The sequence below is a fragment of the Abramis brama genome, assembly GCF_963993115.1.
Source record: "Abramis brama genome assembly, chromosome: 20".
Lineage (NCBI taxonomy): Eukaryota > Metazoa > Chordata > Actinopteri > Cypriniformes > Leuciscidae > Abramis > Abramis brama.
Window position 1 is genome coordinate 21731593 of NC_139982.1, and position 21266 is coordinate 21752858.

Consider the following 21266-nt stretch of genomic DNA (forward strand, 5'->3'; position numbering starts at 1 on the left):
AAAACGTTTCGCGGAGTTGCGTTCATGAATGAATTTAGCTAATATATAACAAATATACAACAAATACAAAATATATAACAAATAACAAAAAACATAAACAAAGAATAATTTCACATTTTTGAAAACCAAAAAAATGCCTGGCCAAAAAAGTGTCGCTGTTTGGATTTAATAGGAAAATACTTAAGAGTCAATGCTTGGATCATTATTGCAGTGATTATTGTGTTTCTAGCATGTTTGGCGACAGTTCTTCTAACCCGTTACCCCAATTTATGGAGTGTGTAGCTTTTCATTTCTTAAACAACCATGTAGGAAGACACATGGCCATATTCCAGAATGACAATATCAAGATTCCTCAGGCTCAAATTGTGAAAGAATGGTTGGGAGGAAGCATGATGAATAATTATCACACATGAATTGGCAAGTCTTTGGGATGTGCTGGAGGAGACTTTACAGAGTGCTGGACTCTTGCATTGCCAATACATGATCTTGACCAAAAATGTATGCACCTCTTGATGGAAATAAATGTTTTGATGTTATTTCCATCGAGAGGTGCATACATTTTTGGTATTGATTAAGATATTGTATTGATAATGCAAGAGTCAAGCACTTCTATTAACTCTACTCCAGTATATCCCAAAGCCTTTCAATAAATGTAAAGTCTGGACTTTGTTTTGTGGATAATATATGAAAACTACGAACTAGGTATTTTTGCTATTACACATATACTCCGTGGATTTTTTCATCTGACCAACCACTTGCTCAGGTCACCAAGCAACATGAATGTAAATATTGACAGAAGCTACAGGTGTCTCAGGTTATTGTTGCACTAACTGCAGGAAATGATTAAACTACTTCTTCAACTGCGATCGATTTTATGATGACTTCTTGGCAAGATTCAGATCCAATATTGAGAGACTACTTCATTAAACATTCACTTCCTCAGATTTACAAGGTGATTTAATGATCTAGTTAATGAATGAGCCAGCCAAGGAAATAGTGTAACTGAACACAATCCAATTCATTTGTTTATAACATGTACATTTTATTAATAATGTTGATATATATATATTAGTTTAAAGGATTATTAATGCTATTTATTATATTTTGCATTTAAACTAGGCTTTGCTTGCTGGGTTATGTGTGTCATGCCCTGAAGATCCTTTGCACTTTATAGAAGAGAAGATCCTATCAATTCTAGAGGATCAGGATTTCGAGCTTTGCTGGTATGTGGGCTTGTGTATAATTTGTGACATTAGAATATAAACGATGATGTAAAATCAAGTTTATAAGCTTTAAACAGTATAATACAGTAAATAATACTGATAATAGCCCTAAAAATGTAAATTGTTTCTGAATTCTTTAGGCACACATTTATTGACAAAGACAAACAAATCTTCTCACTGGCAGGAAGCATCGTGTATGATATTTTTGGAAATTCAGAAGACGGCCAGGTAAATCTCATATAATGTATTCTTTATTCAGAGCGAATAGGGTTGAGCTATCAAACCTCCATCTGCTAAAACTCATTTATTCATTTTTTCTCACAGTTTCTGTCACATTCGTTGGAGAAAGCGTTCTCGTGTTATCGAACCAAGATGACCAGAATGTGTTTCATGTGAGTGTCAAAACTGTACTGTAAAAGAGCCACAACAGCAAACAAAACCTGCTTTGGATCCACTCGTAATTGTTCCAAAATGGGGTTTTCACATAGTGATGCCATTTTTTGGTTGCCCAAATACCTTTTCATTGATCAGTTCTTAAGTTCTCAGTGTGAAGAAATCGAATAACTTGTGCAGTGGAATGTTAAAGGTTCTTCATGGAACCATAAGAGGGTACAAAAAAACACCGGGCCGGTATCAACTAGGCTAATGTCTGACTTCTCATGTTAAAGGGGTTGGAAGAGTTATATTTCGAAGAAGAAAATGAATGCTGCCAGGCTCCTTGAGAGAATGGAAGAGGCTAAGTTGTATCACACACAGAGAAGGATAAAACAGGCTTTCATCAAGTGGACAGCGTGGGTTTGCTTTCGCAAACACAGGCAGAATGGTAAGCTACTGCCTATATATATTACATCAGATTACATTCAAAGTTGGAATATTTAGGAAATCCAACTAGTTAAACACCATTTTGTTCTCTATTAATATTGTAACATGAAGGCATTACCTATGTTATCCAGATGCTGTGAGGAAACTACAGAAAGCACAGGAGTCTGTTCACTGCAGAAACATCATTACAACTTGGCGTCGTGTTGTGCATGAAGCTAAAAGAACAAAGGAATATTTTAAGGTAGTTTTTCAAATTAAAATGTGTGTAACACAAATGCATTTAATTGATGAGATGTTTAGGTATTATGCATGTCTGTATGTTCAGAAGCTAGAGAGAGAGATACAAGAAAGTCTGAACTCAGAGATATCACAGGGCAACGGACAGGACAGACTATCACTGCTGCCTAACAAGCTGTCTCTTAAGGTATCACTTAACCTCTGTGACGTTACCATTATATAACTGGCTTCAAGTCAACTGTGATTTTAATCAACTATTTGGTGCAGATCTTCCAATGTCTAGGCGTGCGTGACCTCCTGAAATGCGCTCAGGTGTGTCATTCTTGGAAAGCGATCACTCAAATCAGCTCACTGTGGACTGAGGTCAGTGCAGCTCACTTAAACACTTTAATTCAGCTATCCTTGTGGAAAACAAGTGCACTTAGCAGTATTGAATGTGCTCTTGTAGTGCTCGTCACTACATGTTTCTTGACACATTTTTAAAAAGTGCACTTTGTAATGTCAAATTAAAGTTTTACTTTAAAGTACATTTTACATCATCATGTTTTAATAATATTTTGTTATCATGCTTTAACGAAGTACACTTATTTTGATGTGTTGACTAACATACTAAACCAAGTTATTATATTTTAAATGTAGGGTAATTGCAACTTCATCATTACAAAAGTGTAATTAGAAATATATTTAAACATACATACACGTTTAAATAAGAAATACATTAAAGTATATTTTAGTTTACCATAAATGCTTGTCAGTACATTCGGCTGTAACCAACCATATTTAATGGTAGGCTTGTAAAACATTTTGTTCAAAATTAACTAAATTTAAATAATGAGTCAAAACGTGTTTGTCTCGATTCAAGCATATTTCTAAGTGTTTATATTTCAGACAGGATGGGTTTCAAAGAAAAATTGCATACATACGTCACTCACCCGTGCGTCTCCACATAGGCTATCCCGGGGGTCGGCAACCCGCGGCTCTAGAGCCGTATGCGGCTCTTAAGCGCCGCCCTAGTGGCTCCCTGGAGCTTTTTCAAAAATATGAAAATGGAAAAAATATTTTTTGTTTTAATATAATTTCTGTAGGAGGAAAAACATGACAAACATTCTAACCCTTTCGCACATACGATCACATCGGTGTGATTAGAACGGTCAGTGCATGACGTGATCAACTGCTAAATTCAAATGTGCTCTCGCGCGTTGGCTGGCGCTGAGCCAGAGACAGGCGCGCTCAGAGCTGTCATATAGCACAACTTTTCAGTGTTTTCAACCACATAATGTTTATTTTAGGTTTCAGACATATAAGTACTAAAAAAAACAATATATTTAGAGTTTGTAAAATACACACTGATGTTAAAGGAAGAGGCAATAATAATCCTTTCCATTATAATTAGACACGTTTTATTCATATCAGATAAACATTGTGTAAGTAACTTTAAAGTTTACTCTATTCTTCTCCCAGTTCACCAGCCACTTGCTTTTATGTATTTCGGGAGAAGTGGATGATTTCACGTGTTGTAAATCCAACAGATCCGATTCTCTGAACTGTGTCTGCGGCACAAACTAAGATGGCGGCGCCCATCGCGCATACAGCTCAACTAACGCGATCGTTATAAAGGTGTTTAAACAACAAAACACTTCCACTTGCATATATTTGACAATCGGAATATCAGATATTTCATGCCATATCTAACAAATTTGTGAATATTTTGAATACAAAAGGAAAAATGACATAAAAGCAGATCATCATTCATTCAGCTCTGTTGTTGCTGCGGTGTGTCACGTGACAAGCAATGACGCGTCACCATGGAAACCATAAAGTGACACATTGGGGTCAGTCAGAATATTTTAAACTTACGTGTGAAAGGGTTAAAGTTTTTCAATGTTGTAAAAATAATACACAAATAAATAAAACGAAACATAATACATTAAAATTATAATGGAAGTTAAACTTAAAGCACGATCGTACAGCAGAGTAGTCACGTGGTGCGTCATTCTCTCCAGGATGCGCTGCAGGGAAAATAAACATTTAATCATGAATGCTCATTATGTATTTGTTGCCTACTTATCATTTTGATACTAGGGGGCTATTAAAGCTAATATAGACACTTACAGCATGTGTTGCCTTCATTATAAGGCTTATATAAGGCTTTTAATTTATTGCGGCTCAAGACAGATGTTTTTTTTTTTTTTTTGGTCCAGTATGGCTCTCTCAACATTTTGGGTTGCCGACCCCTGGGCTATCCGTAAATAAAGAGAAGTTGCTCCGGTTACTTTGTCTTGTGTGGGAGTGGCATAAGTTAGCTAGAGAAAGGTCGTCAGGGAGCAGCTAAATCTCAAACCTGCGGGGAATCGCCCGTTTAAAAAAGAAGCGCTGACAGAGCTCGTAATAAATCAAGAATCAACATTCTTGGCTTTGCTTGGCTTTCTGAGATGGCGAGAACTAAGTTTGAAATGTTGTAAAAACATTGAGAGATGCAGTTTAATTTACTCAACAGGTGAGTACGGTATTTTTTTTTAAACAGATAAATTGCCATATGTAGCTCTTTAACAGAGTTCATTGTTTATTTTGAAGGATCATTTCACTATGGGCTGTTGTAGCGCTGGAATTTATTTTCAAGGATGTAGTGTCCAAGTAATGTGCTAGTAAGCTCCTTTCCATCTAAACTGGTAATATCTCTTAAGCCTATGTTAAATGAGCAGTAGGAAAATCTCTTTTTTAGTTATGAGAAAGAACCATATTCATTCGCACTGCCTCACACAGAGCCGAAGCACAACCAAAACAATGTTCTTCCGCAACATGCATGCAGTTTGGTTTCTTAACCACTAGAGGGCCAAGGTATACCATTTTCATTTAATTTTAAATAACATTCAATTAAGTGACCGGAAACATTACAGTTTCAGTTTCAATTTAAAGTAAATTCTTGTAAAACATATTATTTCTGCAATAAGCATACTCTTTTTAAAAGTATGCTAAAGTGCACTTCTTTTTCACAAGGATATATATCCAGTATAATCTGTAAAATGTGTTTCCACAGATTGATTTCTCCCCTGAGGGCAGCTGGATCACAGATCAGACTGTGGAGAGAAAACTGCGGGCACATCGTGTCTATGTGATCTCTGTGAACTTGTGCGGTTGCACAATGGTGCAGGGCCCGAGCTTCAGACGCATCAGTAAAACTACTTTATCAGTCTAAAATTACACACATTTTCAGTTTGATCAATGATATGATAAGGATCTTGCATGTGTTTTATTTTCAAAGGTCAATGCCGGAATCTTCAAGAACTCAATCTGAGCGAATGCCAAAATCTTAATGCAAGTAGAAAACAAACACGTTGTGATTATAGATTTTGCTGCTGCTTATCAATCTAACACCTTTTTTTGTTTGGAAACAATCTCGACAGGATGAAAATATGAAGATGATTTTAGAGGGATGTCACTCTCTCCTCTATCTTAATCTGGCCTTTACTCATATTACTAATGGCACTATAAGAGTCCTCTCAAGGTACAAACTTATATGTTTCTCAGTAGCCTACACAGATATAACTGTATTTGTATAGTTCTGGAACTGACTGTTGTTTATAAGATGCTGTGTGACGCTGCGGTCTCTGAATCTGGCACACTGCATGGGTTTCTCTGATAAAGGCCTGCAGTATCTGACCACAGGGAAAGGCTGTCACAGACTCAGTCATCTAGACCTCTCCGGTTGTTCTCAGGTTAGAGTTGACACATAGCCTATAGGAAATGCACACTAGTAATATTAGTTCATATTTACAGGCGGTTCACAGAGAAAGCTTTCTTGCGTTTCACTGCTCTGCTGCCAAAACAGTGCAAACATCACAACAATGCGTTTATCGTAGCAACTGTAACACTTCACAATAAGGTGTTATTTGATAGCATTATTGTTTTTGGTAACACTTTACAATAAGGTCTCATTTGTTAGCATTAGTTAATGTATTGATTAACAAGAACTAACAATGAACAATACATTTATTACTGTATTTATTTATCATTGTTAATGTTAGTTCATTAAAAATAGTTGTTCATTGTTTATGTTAGTTCACAGTGCATTAACTAACATTAACAAATACAACTTTTGATTTGAATAATCTATTAATAAATGTTAAAATGAACATTAAGATTAATACATTCAGTAGAAGTATTGTTTATTCTTAGTTCGTGTTAACTGAAGTAGTTAACTAATGAAACCTTATTGTAAAGTGTTGTCCCATTTTTTTAAGGACAAAAAGGCAAAAAAAAAAAGTTACAATAGGCCTACATGAAATTCTAAAATGAACTAAAGTGTGTTCAATTGTAAGTATTACACCGTTAATGAGTCTTACAAGTAATTTTTGAATTTAAAGAAGGCATTTTCTTTGAAAATGTACATTTATGAATGTAAAATGTGCAGTTATGCAAGGAATAGTAATAAAATAATAAATGTAATATGAAATGGATCTATTTAAAAATAGACTAATAGTTTTGGGATAAATTCCTTTTTACAAAATTAGAAAAGTCCATCCAAAACACTCCAATTCCCCACAAAAACGTGGGTAACTATTTCTTCAAAGTGATGACATATGGAAGAATTGGGTAAAATACTGTCATTAAACGTTTATAGTTTACTGGTTAATAATTATGAATTGTTTAAAAATAAAATCAGCAACTTTATTGGACAGAATAATTTTTTTTTTTTTTGTATAAGAAGCAAGAATTCTTTCCACTGAACTGTATCATTTGTCGGCTATTTCTGTTATATTTATTATTTCCGTCAGAGTATGTCTCATAAAAAAATGATTAGCGCATACCATAATTTTGATGCGGCATGTTACGGTTCTTACTTAGTCACAATAATTCGCAATAATGGACAGAATCAGTATTACCATGGTACTTTTATTAGTGATTTATCCATGATATTTATGTTGTACCTCAAAGAATACCATGGCACACGTCCAATTAAACATAGTATTTCCATACGCTGTAGTGATTTCAACTTAAATTACATTAAACTGACTTAAAAAAATTATTTGAATCTTGTATAACTTAAAAATTGCATAAAAGCAATGTAAAAACATATATTGTGATAACTTATTGATCATATCATTTTTTGAAGTGTAGTAGCCTACTTCTGTATCCAAGTGGTAGCTATCATGGTACTTTTTGCTGCTTATAGAAATAAATCAGAATAAAGATTGATCAAATGAATTGCATTATATAAATGTTAGAAAAGTTATTTTTTTCCACTCTACAGATATCTGTGGATGGATTTACATATGTCGCTGAGGCTTGCAGTTCACTTCAACAGATTGTGTTAGATGACCTGCCCACCCTCACTGACACCTGTGTGGAGGTACAGTGTGTGTTATATGTACAGAAAATATGACAACACCTATTAGACACTAATTTTGAATTGGTGATTGTTGTTTTTCTTTGTTGCAAGGTCTTAGTGTCTAAATGTCGTGTGCTGACTGTGATTTCCCTATTGGATTCGCCATTTCTATCTGATGTGGCATTCAAAACAATAGCGGAAGTGATCAGCCTCACCAAGATCCAAATAGAAGGTTTGTATTTGTGTGCTCAAATAATGTGGCATGGCTAGAAAGGCTAAATTAGTAAAACAGAAACTGTGTGTTCTGCGTTTCAGGTAATGAGCGAATGACAGACAGCAGCTTGAAGGCCCTGTGCCGGAGCTCTCAGAAACTCACTGAGGTCCATGTGTCCGACTGTCCTCGCATGACTGATGCCAGCTTGAAGTCTTTAGGAAGTCTGACAAAACTGTGCAACCTAAATATCTCAGGCTGTATCAAGTGAGAGAAGCCATTGCACCGACGTGAATATATAGAACAATGCAAACACAGTGTTTCTTCTTTCGGCAGTGGCTATTTACACTAAGTGAAAATAGCATTAAATTCTATTTACACTATCTAAAAATAGCAGTATTTTCTTTGCAATAAGTGTAAATAGTAGAAAGATGTTATACTAGTGACAGCAACTCAGTGTTGTTGTACATTAAACGGTATGCAATAATAACAGTGTAAATTATTATATTTGTTAAAACTTTTTAATGGATGCCGCCTTATTGGGACAATAAAACCCTCCTACACCTAACCCTAACTGATAAACACTTTATTATTAAACATGTTAGACACTTTATTTTCACTTTTTGAATATTTTCTTCATTTTTATTGAAAATCAATGCCTTTCTTATCTGATATATAATGGGAAAAGGGAGTAGAGAAAGTTCGACAAAAGACGGATTCGAATACGGGTCGATTTGCTTCAAAACTTTAGCCCTACACCATTGCTACTGTTGGCAATCCAATGACTTTCGTAATTTTGTCTGGCCCAACCAGACGTTAGTGTGCGGAGTAAGTGTAAATAGCTTCTGCCAACAAGGCGGGCTATTTGCTCTTAGTGTAAATAGACACTACGTTTTTTTCTGTGCTGTGAGACAACAAAAAATGGGCAAAAAACTAAAGAATTCTGAATTATTAAACAGAAAAAAATATGCTGGTCAAAGGAAAAAATGCTTTGGTCGACACACAGCCTTAGGGTGGCACTCCACAAAATTCAAAAGGGGAAAAAGTCTGCAAAACATTTTAAAAAAATCATTTTTCATTGCTACATACAGCAGAAAAAAAATAGATAGGATTTCATACAATCAGGGTGGCACTTCAAAAGATAAATATTTCACCTTTCCATTCAGGATTTCCATACAACTGATTCTTAAACTTTTACATTGGCTCCCTCAATCTTTAATATTTGGTTTCATTCTTGACATGCATTTCAGATTCTATAAAAATGCATTCAATTTTTGTGTGTTTTTTACCCAATCTAGGGTGACTGATATGGGAATCTATTACATCACTGAAGGACCATCTGCTGTTGAACTGCGAGAGCTTGATCTTTCTTACTGCCCAAAAGTTACTGACCTGTCTCTGAAGAGAATAACTCAGAGGTGAAAACAGTTAACACTTACAGACAGTGCACTCTTTTTACATAAAATCCTTCTTATAGAGTGACTGTATGAATGTAAAATTCATTTCCAGATGTAGCAATCTGACCCACCTGGCCGTGTGTTTCTGTGAGAACCTGACAGATAATGGCTTTGAGTGTCTGGACAAATGTGCTTCTCTGGTCTCTCTGGACATCACTGGCTGCAAAATACATGACAAAGTATACTTAGTATATCATTTATCACAGATAATCCTTTTACAGCTGTAGTCAAAACATTATTAGAAGTATTTCTAGCATTATTATATTAAATTATATTAAAGATGTGTCTTTCACAGGGACTGGTAGCTCTGGGGGCCAATCACAGTCTGAGAAAACTGACTGCAAATGAGTGTGTTTTCATTACAGATAATGGAATAAAGGTTTGGCTTACATTTATTATCACTCCATTGTGCATAAATGTAAGGCTTGCCAGGAATTTGCAATCTGATTACCGTTTATGGAAAAGTTAATGTGACATAATTTTGTTTCTGTGCAGATGTTTTGCCGACAATGTCCTCGTCTGGAGCTTTTGGATGTGTGTCACTGTGTGTGTCTGTCTGATCGTGCGATCAAAGCCCTTTTCTTCTTCTGCAGGACCATTGCCACAGTCAGAATAGCTGGATGCCCTAAAGTACTACTTTAAATCAGTAATCTTGAAAGAATAATAAGTGCACAAAGTAGTTAGTCAGGAAACAATTAACAGATGAACAAAAAGTGCGTCCCAGTTCGAGTACTTGTGCACTATTCTATGCCATTTTGTAGTATAAATAGTGCGATTAGTGTGTTCACACTGAAAATTTCAAGTAGGAAAAGTACACTTAAAATACCCGGATGATGCACTTAATTAACCGAAAAACGAAGGCTGCATCCGAAATTGCATACTTCGCTACTACATAGTAGGCGAAAAACAGTATGTGACAAGAGTAGTATGTCTGAATTCACAGTACTCATAAAACAGTAGCTTCCGGATGACTTACAACTTCCGGCGAGATTGTGAAGTGCGCATGCAATGGACACTTTACTATCCCATGAGGCCACGGGAGAGGATTTGTGAATGGCAGTGAAGCCACACAACTGACGCTGGTAGGTCACATGACAGTGACAACATGGCGAATGTAGTAAGTCTAGAATCAAAGTATGCGATTTCAGACGCAGCCAAAATGTGGAATGTTGAACGTAGTTGAGGGGGAGGAGCTTTAAAATTCAAACCAGAACATATAAAATATGTAAAAAAAAAAAAAATTTAGGATTAGACATATTTCAAGGTCATTAATCAAATAATCAAATGTTCGAAATTCAACTTTACTCAAATTGTTATGCTGATAATATGATTTGTAAAATGCATTCAATGAGAACAGGCTTTTCAAACTTTTAGATGCCACGGACACTCAAATATGATCATCCTCGTGTGAGGGACACTTGTTCTAAAATTTAAAAGAAAGCTAGATATTTTCGTGTATAACCCTTGTAGCTCCCTGAGGGTCCCGGACCCCCGTTTGAAAACCCCTGAATTAGAAAATGCAAAAAAAAAGTATTTTCACTAGTGCACTCAGATCATTGGACTCTGCAATATAGGCCTATGGTAAAGGTAAATATCACATAATAGCTGAAACTATATTTTGCTGCATCAGATGACAGATACAGCAGTGAAGTATCTAACCAGGGCTGGTCACTTCCTGAGGGAGCTGGACGTGAGCAGCTGTCCTCTCCTGACTGACCGCACTCCTTCTTTCCTCCTGTGCAGCTGTCCACATCTGCGGTCCATCAGCATGCTCTACTGCAAGAACATCTCCAGGTGATTCACTGTGCCATTTCCCTTCCATGACGGCAACACAAATACAGTGCATAATATCGATGGACAGATAGGAGATATTGAAGATTTAATTTCATAGATTTGAGCAGAGATAATCCTATGTTAATGATTATAGTGTTGAGTTAAGTACCTTTCTCATCTCAGACAGGCCGCTCTGAAACTGCAGCGCCGAGTCCAACGCTGGAAACACAGTCACGATGACGCCCCCTACTGTCTGGGTTAATTACTACAACTCCACGAGATATGGAAGGATGAGGACACTGCAGTACAGACATTACCAGTCGAGTCTACACTGTATTGTGGAAAATATTTAGATAGTATATAACATTTATGCATTTGATAAGAAATCTCTTCTTTGAAAGAGATTAGATGCCACAGACCCTCAAATATGATCATCCTCGTGTGAGGGACACTTGTTCTAAAATTGAAAAGAAAGCTAGATATTTTCGTGTATAAAGACCCAATTTATACTGTGAAACACAGTCACGATGACGCCCCCTACACTGGAAACACAGTCACGATGACGCCCCCTACACTGGAAACACAGTCACGATGACGCCCCCTACACTGGAAACACAGTCACGATGACGCCCCCTACACTGGAAACACAGTCACGATGACGCCCCCTACTGTCTGGGTTAATTACTACAACTCGAAGAGATATGGCAGGATGAGGACACTGCAGTACAAACGTTACCAGTCGAGTCAACACTGTATTGTGGAACATATTTAGATAGTATATAACATTTATGCATTTGATAAGAAATCTCTTCCAAAAGGTGTTTTTTCTTGTTTCTTTAGGTACTACACAATACTGTCAGGGTAGCTACAAAAAGGTTGAGAATCAGTATTAACTAAGTTTTTGGCACTGAATGAAAAATTCTTATGAGAATGGTAATTCATATAATGAGGACGGTAGCCTACCATGCCACATTTCACACGCTGAAAGTGTAAGTTCACCCAAAAATGAAACTTCTGTCATTAATTACTCACCCTCATCTTCGGAACAGATATTTTTGATGAAATCTGAGAGGTTTCTGTCCCTCCATAGGCAGAAACGTCATTGCAACTTTCAAGGCCCAGAAAGGTAGTAAAGTCACCGTTAAAATAGTCCATGTACTACAGTAGTTCCACCTTAATGTTATGAAGTGACAAGAATACTTCTTGTGTGTAATAAAAATAACGACATTAATCAACAATCTCTTCTCTTCCATGTCAGTAAATTAATACATTAATTTATACGTTTATAATACATTTATTTTCATATCGAATCACAAAATAAAAATAAAACGGCCTTTTATTCTAAACTTAAGTATTTGCATTCTATTATGTCTTATTAAGATTATATGCTATAAACTTTAGCTATCTGTTGAACTTTAGACACTATTCTTAATGCTAAAGTATTATGTAGTATAGTATAGTATATTATAGTATTTGTATTGTGATTAAAACCAGGGTTTACTAATACAATAAAATATTACAACATAACAGGATGCTTCTGTTTTCATTTAGTTAAAAAATAAGGTTAGATATGCTATAAAAATGCTGAAATAATGAAAAGTGTGCCAACAACATAGATTTACTGTTGGTTTTTGTATTGAAAACATACAAGAGTACAATTTAAAAAGCATTTACTTTGAATGTAACCACAATTTAGTTAGTCAATGAATTTTGTCTTCTTGCATTGAATTTATTCTTGTATGTTGTATTGTATCTTGCTCGCATATATGGAATCAAAACTTAACTCTTTTTTTCTCTCTCTAATAATAGTAATTCCACAGACAGAACTAATTTCATTAATTTTTGTTTAGGCAAAGATTTGCATTTCAACCTTAACTTTTATGTAAACTACACAGTCCGATGCATTTTATTGTCAAGCATGCAGTAAAATCCGCATGACACACATCACGCGGCCTACTACACATCACACATATTCATGGATTTCGGTGTAAAACTAGGTCTAGCATTGTTAGGAAGACGAAAAGAGAGAAGAAACATGCAAATGATCAGGCAAATTAGTGATAAGAAGGGGTGGTGGACATTACTAATTGAATGACATGACAAAACTACCATAGACATCCATCCTGCCAGTGAAGAGAGAGTCTGGGTTTGGTTCTTTTAAAATGAACTATATGTGAAAACACCCTTAAGTGACGATGCGGACGTTAACTTGTATGGCCCTGCTCATATGCGTCAAAGGTAAAATCTAAATTCATTTTAGAACTATATATATATTATATATATTATATACTTATATTTATCTGTAGCACTTTTTTGTTGCAGGTTGTCTTCCTCATTTGAATGGTAAGAGCCACTCTAGATGTCTAGAAAGAATGACATAACATAATCTGAAACCGCATGATTATTAAAAAAGAAACATTTATGTGATCTCATTTCATTATGTGATCAGCTTGTGTGTCACTATTCTCTTTTTCTCTCAGTTTGTGGACGTCGCCCTTTAAAAACCCGTATTGTGGGTGGAGTTGATGCGCATGAGGGGGCGTGGCCATGGCAGGTTAGTCTTCACAGCCCCAAATATAAAGGTCACTTTTGCGGAGGTTCCCTCATCAGCAGTGAATGGGTGCTCTCGGCTGCTCACTGTTTCGCTGGGTTAGAATCACAAACATATTTACACAGATTTTAAATGATGTTATACATGTTGTTCTTGTAATAATGTTGTTTTCCTCGTGGTCTGTATATTCAGTGGTGTCAACACATCCAGCCTGCTTGTGTACTTGGGAAGGATGACACAGCAGGGAGATCATGCTCATGAAATCAGCAGAAATGTCAGTACGCTTGTCATACATCCTGACTATAGCAGTGACACCTACAACAATGACATCGCTCTCCTGCATCTGTCCTCTTCAGTCAACTTTACTAACTATATCAGACCGGTGTGTCTAGCAGCGGAGGACAGCATTTTCCCTTCCGGCACAAACTGCTGGATCACAGGCTGGGGACAAACTGCATCTGGAGGTCACACACATAGAGTACACACACATACACACACCTTCTACTAACGTCACAGACTGATGATTGTGTTTTGTCGTGTGTCCAGTGAATTTGTCTTATCCTGGGACTCTGCAGGAGACTGTGGTTCCAGTGATAATTAATTCTCAGTGTAATGATCTGCTGGGTGCCGGCATCATTACAGACAACATGATGTGTGCTGGTTTACTGCAGGGAGGCAAAGACACCTGCCAGGTACAACAACCACTCCGATTATTACTACGCATCTACATGTGCACTCATGAGGGTTGTGCAGAATTCAATTAAAAAAACAACAGGAAGAACATCTGCAGTGCAATTCAAAGAAATTCAAAATAGTCACAAAATTCATCGGGTGAGCCTAATTCCTATTGTTTGCATGCATTTTGAACATGGGATGTCTATTGTTTAAATTAACGACCAATTAATCGTTAACCTCCTTATTCTGAAGCATGGGTGGTACCTTTTGAAAAGGCACTGCCCCGGTGACAGCTTTTGCACCGTTTTTCTGAGTGTGAGGTCAAAACATATTGCATGGATGAATCATTCACAGAAAGAGCTATAGGATAAATTTACAAATTAAACTGTGAATTTTCAAATCATGCTGACTCTACTCAATAACTAACTACGTAGGTGTGTCTGTGTATACCCCTGAACTTACACTTAGTTGAAGCACACTTAGATTTTTATTACAGCACAGTTTGTATAGGAGTATTTATAGACTTTTTATATTCACTGTTTAATGTTAAATAGTGCCACAAACAAAAAATGTAACTGAAAAGCATACTACCCCTCTCTTTTTCTGTTGTAGGGGGATTCTGGTGGTCCAATGGTGAGTCAGCAGTGTTCATTGTGGGTTCAGTGTGGTATCATCAGTAGGGGTCACGACTGTGGTCAGCCCAATGAACCTGGAGTGTACACCCGCGTGTCACAGTATCAGCAATGGATCACGACCTCAACTGGCCCGAACCTCCCAGGATTCGCCACCTTCAACCCCCTAATCTCATGCTCTGCTGCCAGTCAGGGTAACACCTATATAACCAAAAGCATGTATACACAATATCAACGTACAGTAAATTACAGACATCACAAAACTGTATATTAATGTTAATTGGTTATTTATTTTATTGCAGTTTATTGCGGTACATTAGACTTTATTAAAGAGCAAACTAAGCAAAAAGCTATGTAAAAAGCTGGTTCAAAATATTCTCGAAAAGATTTTTTGCTGAAGGATTTACACAGCGACCAACACACATTGATACACATGTTAGTGAGCAGTGATGGGTAGATTACTGTGGTAGAAAATGTATTCCATTCTTTGTCATCAACAGCATGAAGTGCATTAAGTATTATATTACATCATGGTTTTCCAGACTGGTGTTTTAAAACATAATAAAAGTACTTTTTTGGAATCTGATGTAGTCACTTACTACCCAGCACTGTTAATGAGTATCTTAATGAGCATATTTGTGCAATTAATTTCATTTAACTCGAGTAATTGTATTCTCTCAATATTTGTTTTTGTCTCCAGGTTGAAGTGTAGTTGTATAAAACAAACTTACCTGCACTACTTCCAGTGAATGCTGCCTTTGACAGTAACCAGCTCCACTGCAAACCGCCTGCCACAGAACTTCACTCATGAATATGATCAACACAAACTGCATAGGTTCAACATTTGTTGAACAAGCAGTTTTCTACAGGATTGACCATTGAAGGGTGTAACCGAGATCGTGAGGAAAAGGCAGGAATTTGTTAACAGTTCTCATCAGTTTTCATTTTGCAAATATCAAGTACAATTCTTACACATAAATGTGTCCTTATATCACCATAGAATAACTTTAAAATATGTTTTTTGAGCATACAATACTAAAAAAAAAAATTTTGTTGATAGAAATTTTTATTTTATTTATTTAGCTAGGATGTATTAAATTGATCAAAAGTAACAGTCATTTATAATGTTATAAAAAGATTAACGTTTAAAATAAATGCTGGTCTTTTGTACTTTCTATTCATCAAAGAATCCTAAAAAAATATATATATCAGTTTCTACAAAAATATTAAGCAGCTCAGCTGTTTTCAACATTGATAATAAGAAATGTTTTTTGAGCAGCAAATCTTCATATTAGAACGATTTCTGAAGGATCATGTGACAATGAAAAATTAATAAATGCTTGAAATGTAATGGTTTATTTCTTTATTTTTTAATCATGTAGGTACTATCTAACATCTATACCATAACAGGATGTTTTGCAATTTGTGTAAAACATGAGTACCACCACTTTTAAAATGTAGAAAATACACCATTATATGCTGCCATCTTTGGTTGCATACTCTATTCTTGGAGGCAGGACGTACCCACAACCCCACCCATAAAATGACATGCATCCTGTTTCAAACATGTCATTTAGATGCATTCACCATTCTTATATCAAGACAGTTGTATCGCCCAACTTTGTAGAGTCTTTTTGGACAGATTTACACAAGATCCATAAACCTTCACTGAAGTGGGTTATTTGGTCCCAGGTGCTTCTGTGCAGGTTTTAACTCTGAGCCCCAAGTCTGAGAGTCTCAAACCAGCTCTGGTGTCTCAGGTTCACAGCACCTTTTTCAGCTGTGGCTTTGATCCATCGTTCTTCATACGGGCCACCATTCAAATGAGCTAAAAGGAATACATAAAATGTAATGAATGCATAGAATATGTTATATCAATGCGGTTTAAATAGTCAAATTGCCATGTTTGTGTTTCAGAATAAGATCTAGACTTGCAAATGGTATGTATGGGATTAAATTCCCGCTGAAAGTGTTGTCACGGATCAAAAAATAGTAAGTGTGCTGTGAATAAAAAATTTAAAAACACATGTAAAAATATAGTGCACAAACTGAAAAAAAAGGATGCAAAATGATCAGAATAGCAAACAATGTGGTCTTTGATCAAAATATAATTCCTGGTATGAGTGAGCATCAGTAGCCATTAGTCCATAGACTGTAGCATGAGTGCATTGGAGTGGTGTCAACTCCCCTCTTTGATTGATTGGCTAGAGGACGAGCTGTGGACTGACCAATGGTAACGCTTAAGCCAGCCCTCATTTACATGAAACTCGAACTGCAACATTTGGAATAGCAAGCGCAGAATGTGAAAAGAAGAGTGAAGAGAAAAACAGCACAAGCGTACAAAAGAGTAAAATATGAGCAGAAAATGTAAGAGAGCACAAAGTAATAAAACCGAAGAAAATGTGTTTTAAGAACACATAAAAATAAGTTTAAAGGGATACTCCACTTTTTTTGGAAATAGGCTCATTTTACAACTCCCCCAGAGTTAAACAGTGAGTCTTACCGTTTTCGAATCCATCCAGCTGATCTCCGGGTCTGGCGGTACCACTTTTAGCATAGCTTAGCATAGATCATTGAATCGGACAGGACCATTAGCATCTCTCTCAAAAAAATGACCAAAGAGTTTCGATATTTTTCCTATTTAAAACTTGACTCTTCTGTAGTTACATCGTGTACTAAGGCCGACGGAAAGTGTAAAGTTGCGATTTTCTAGGCTGATATGGCTAGGAACTATACTCTCATTCCTGCGTAATAATCAAGAAACTTTGCTGCCGTACCATGGGTGCAGCAGGCGTAATGATATGACGCAGCGCCTGAAAATAGTTCCTAGCCATATCAGCCTAGAAAATCGCAACTTTTCATTTTCTGTCGGTCTTAGTACACGATGTAACTACAGAAGAGTCAAGTTTTAAATAGAAAAAATATCGAAACACTTTGGTAATTTTTTTGAGAGAGATGCTAATGGTCCTGTCCGATTCAATGATCTATGCTAAGCTATGCTAAAAGTGGTACCGGCAGACCCGGAGATCGGCTGGATGGATTCGAAAACAGTAAAACTCAACTGTTTAACTCTGGGGGAGTTGTAAAATGAGCCTATTTCCAAAAAAAGTGGAGTATCCCTTTAAGATTTGTGCACTATCATTTTTAATGTGTTTAAAGTTTTGATTCATGCTTGTTTGTTTTTTTAAATGCACTTTTAATTTTTTTATTCATGCTTATTATTTTTTGATCCGTGACCACAATACTTTGTATGGGAATTGAATTCCATACAACTGAAAAAATAAGTATGTTTCAAGCAGTTAAAAGACATGAAGTGAGTCTGGCTTTTACTCACCCGTGACTGTTGTCTTCCCATTAGCTGAAGTACGTTCAGTCTCTTGACATTCTATCTCTGAGCTAATGCTAACAGAGGTTCCACACAACTGCACTGCTGTTTTCATGATGGAGGGCACACGCACACTCACAGCACCTGGACCAATGACAAATAAAAGTTTCCACCATAAAGAGGTGAGTCGTACCACATGACGTTTTAAAAATGAATGGATAAATGGATAAAAAGAAAGTAGGCAGGTAAGTAGATATGTTCATACTAGGCTCATCTTGTGTATGAGTTTCTTTGATGTCCATTATTAGTACCTTGTTGACTGTGAAGTTCTGCACTTCCGTCTTGGCCCACGTACGCGTCAATGTTTCCAGCAGCAGTAAACACCTTAAGGACACCACTTGAGCTGTCTGGGACGCAGGAAGGACATCTTTAGTGCACTAAACTAGTGACTAATGACCTACTGTCAATTCAGACTACCACTTACCAATCATGATGTTTCCTGTTTCACTGCGTACAAGAGCTTCACCTGTAAAACAACAACGATACATGTCCTAACTGCACATCAGGTGTTTAAAATGAACAGTTATCGTCCATTTCCCTCACCGTGTACGTGGCCAATCTGGATGTTCCCGGAGGATGTTGACATTGAGGTGGATTCGCCATAGATAGCCTTCGCTTTCAGATCCCCGTGTTCTGTGGAGAGGTTCATCGTGGTTCCCTGAATTTTCTTAATGTCGATATTCTGGAGAACAAAAACAATGACTTAATAACAGTTTCAGAATGTATGCAGTTTTATGTATCAAAAACTACTTACACTGTCCCCAGATGTGCGGATATCTACATTCCCATGTAAAGTCTTGAGTCCAGTGACATTTCCTCCTGTGGACTGAACTTGAACCTCATGACCCTAAACAAAATCACAGGAATCAGATCCTTATTATCTCAATAAATAAGATATGTTTAGGCCTTTATGACACATTAACTCAGGGGGTTTCAATCTTTTAGATCTCAGACCACCCAAATCTGATCATTGTGACACAAGGGACTCGCTTCATAAAATTTAAAAGGGAAGTATGCTCAATATACATCAAAAGTTTGAAAAAAACAACACTTTTTTTAATATTTTTGAAAGAAGTCTCTGATGTCCACCAAGGCTGCATTTATTTGATCAAAAATACAGTAAAACAGTATTTGAATATATTTTAAAATGTAATTTATTCCTGTGATGATAAAGCTGAATTTTCATCATCATTACTCCAGTCTTCAGTGTCACATGATCCTTCAGAAATCAATCTAATATGCTGCTCAATTATTAATAAAACAGTTTTGGTTGCTTAATATTTTTGTGGAAACAGTGATAAATTTTTTTGCAGGATTCTTAGCTGAATAGAAAGTTAAAAAAAAACAGCATTTATTTGAAATATATTTTTATCTAAAAATATAAATGTCTTAACGGTCACATTTGATGTTGTGCATTTAAATGATGTTGTGTCCTTGTTGATAAAAAAATTAACCTTTACAGACCCAAAACTTTTTATTGGTAGTGTATATTAAAATAGAAAACAGTTATTTTAAATTGTAATGTTTTACAATATTACTGGGCTTTTTTTCTGTATTTTTGATTAAATAAATATTTAGTTTCTTGTATGTCACTCTCTATAGTAATGTACTCTTAGATGTATTATTTATCTATTGATTTAAATCCAATTTTATTTATTTTCATGAATTTTTATTTTTAATTAATTGATTTATTCACTTAGTTAACCCTTTTCTTCTCTAAACGTTTCCACGGACCCCCTAGTACTCCTTTGAGGCCCCGGACTCTATTTTGTATTTTGAGAAAAGCTTATGTATTACCTTTACAGATTTTAGGACACAGTGTCCTCTCTCTGTGAGCACGTGGCAGAGGTCACTCTCCATATTCTGGATCTTCACGTTGCCTTGGTCTTTAGTCTTGATGTGGAGATCTGGAGGGATGGACAGGGACTAGAATGATTCACATACATTTCAATTAATTTACATGATTAAAAGTATACTTGTTACATCAACATGCTGTAAATACAGTCTACATAGTAAAACCATTAATATTAACGTAAATAACTTAATAAATTAAAATAAATAACATTAATTATAATTACATTTTAACAGCAACAATATATTAATATAATATACAAAAATATACATGCCTTATTATTTTCTTTACAAGCCGGAATACAGATCCTTACCACATTTAATAGGTGCTGTCAGTTCAACAGTGACATTGCTATCCATCTCATCGTCCAAAATCTGAAGTTCATTGCTTTGATCATCATAATGAACATGAAATCTGTCCACATTAAGAGTTTGATTCGCATCTGTCACGTGCACAGTAATAAATACCCGATCAGATTCAGGATAAGTATGTGGATCCAGTGGTTTTATAGATATATTGCAGCCTAAATGACACCTGACCTTTGTGAAAGGACTAACTAATAATTCCCATTGCTTTATAGGTTTATTCAAGTCTTTCGTGGTTGAAGGAGCATCTGAAAAACTTCGGAGAGCCTGAGAGATCCAAGCCCTGGTGAAGAGTGTTGAACATCTCTGCACTGAGCCCAGACACAGACCGTGGCGTAACCGCTGCGTAACTGCACAAGCAAACATCACTGAAGCTTTACTTTGAGTGCAAAGACTAAACTACATAAGTGCTCATTATAGCAAAATACAGTAGGCTACTACTAGTAGTGGTAAGCGAGCATCGTGTAGTAATGTTTATGTCTCGAGGTCACGCGAGCAGCGCACAGCAATGACAGCGAACCGGAAGAGCGCGCGAGAGGAGTTATGGGAAGTGAAGTCAAACGAAGGCCAGTCCGTGATACTTAACAACATGACAAGATTTGACTGATGTCTGACTGTATGTTAAAAAAATTGTTAAAATGAAGAAGAAAAAAAAGCATTTGTGATATAAAAATTATATCAATATAAGCACTCGAGATATAAACATCACTGATATGTTGTAATGTTGTAAACTTTCCACTGTAAATTTGAGATA

At 36.1% G+C, this 21266-nt stretch overlaps 3 protein-coding genes across 3 annotated transcripts; 2 read left to right on the forward strand and 1 right to left on the reverse strand.

The window, feature by feature from the left end:
• Positions 1–877: 877 nt before the first annotated feature.
• Positions 878–11327, forward strand: fbxl13 (F-box and leucine-rich repeat protein 13; the record flags this gene model as incomplete). The annotated part of the gene is given in 22 exon segments (XM_084094083.1): positions 878–952; positions 1120–1223; positions 1364–1451; positions 1548–1615; positions 1892–2046; positions 2177–2286; positions 2371–2469; positions 2550–2645; positions 5320–5468; positions 5470–5530; positions 5532–5597; positions 5687–5787; positions 5869–5998; positions 7534–7632; positions 7723–7843; positions 7927–8089; positions 9121–9240; positions 9332–9458; positions 9575–9658; positions 9775–9909; positions 10910–11073; positions 11236–11327. Coding segments are annotated over 22 exon segments (2394 nt in total). The 3' UTR covers positions 11315–11327.
• Positions 11328–13247: 1920 nt separating this feature from the next.
• On the forward strand, positions 13248–15615 carry LOC311071006 (tryptase-like; the record flags this gene model as incomplete). Its single annotated transcript, XM_084095219.1, has 7 exons — positions 13248–13290; positions 13375–13395; positions 13533–13701; positions 13796–14067; positions 14150–14295; positions 14891–15104; positions 15611–15615. 7 exons carry the CDS (start codon positions 13248–13250, stop codon positions 15613–15615), a joined length of 870 nt encoding a protein of 289 aa, XP_083951345.1.
• Positions 15616–16256: 641 nt separating this feature from the next.
• On the reverse strand, positions 16257–21043 carry fam185a (family with sequence similarity 185 member A). Its single transcript, XM_084095383.1, has 8 exons — positions 20461–21043; positions 20093–20202; positions 19050–19142; positions 18839–18977; positions 18720–18761; positions 18547–18642; positions 18245–18379; positions 16257–16738 (listed from the first exon to the last, which is right to left on the reverse strand). Exons 1-8 carry the CDS (start codon positions 20876–20878, stop codon positions 16620–16622), a joined length of 1152 nt encoding a protein of 383 aa, XP_083951509.1. The 5' UTR covers positions 20879–21043; the 3' UTR covers positions 16257–16619.
• Between the last annotated feature and the right edge of the window lie 223 nt (positions 21044–21266).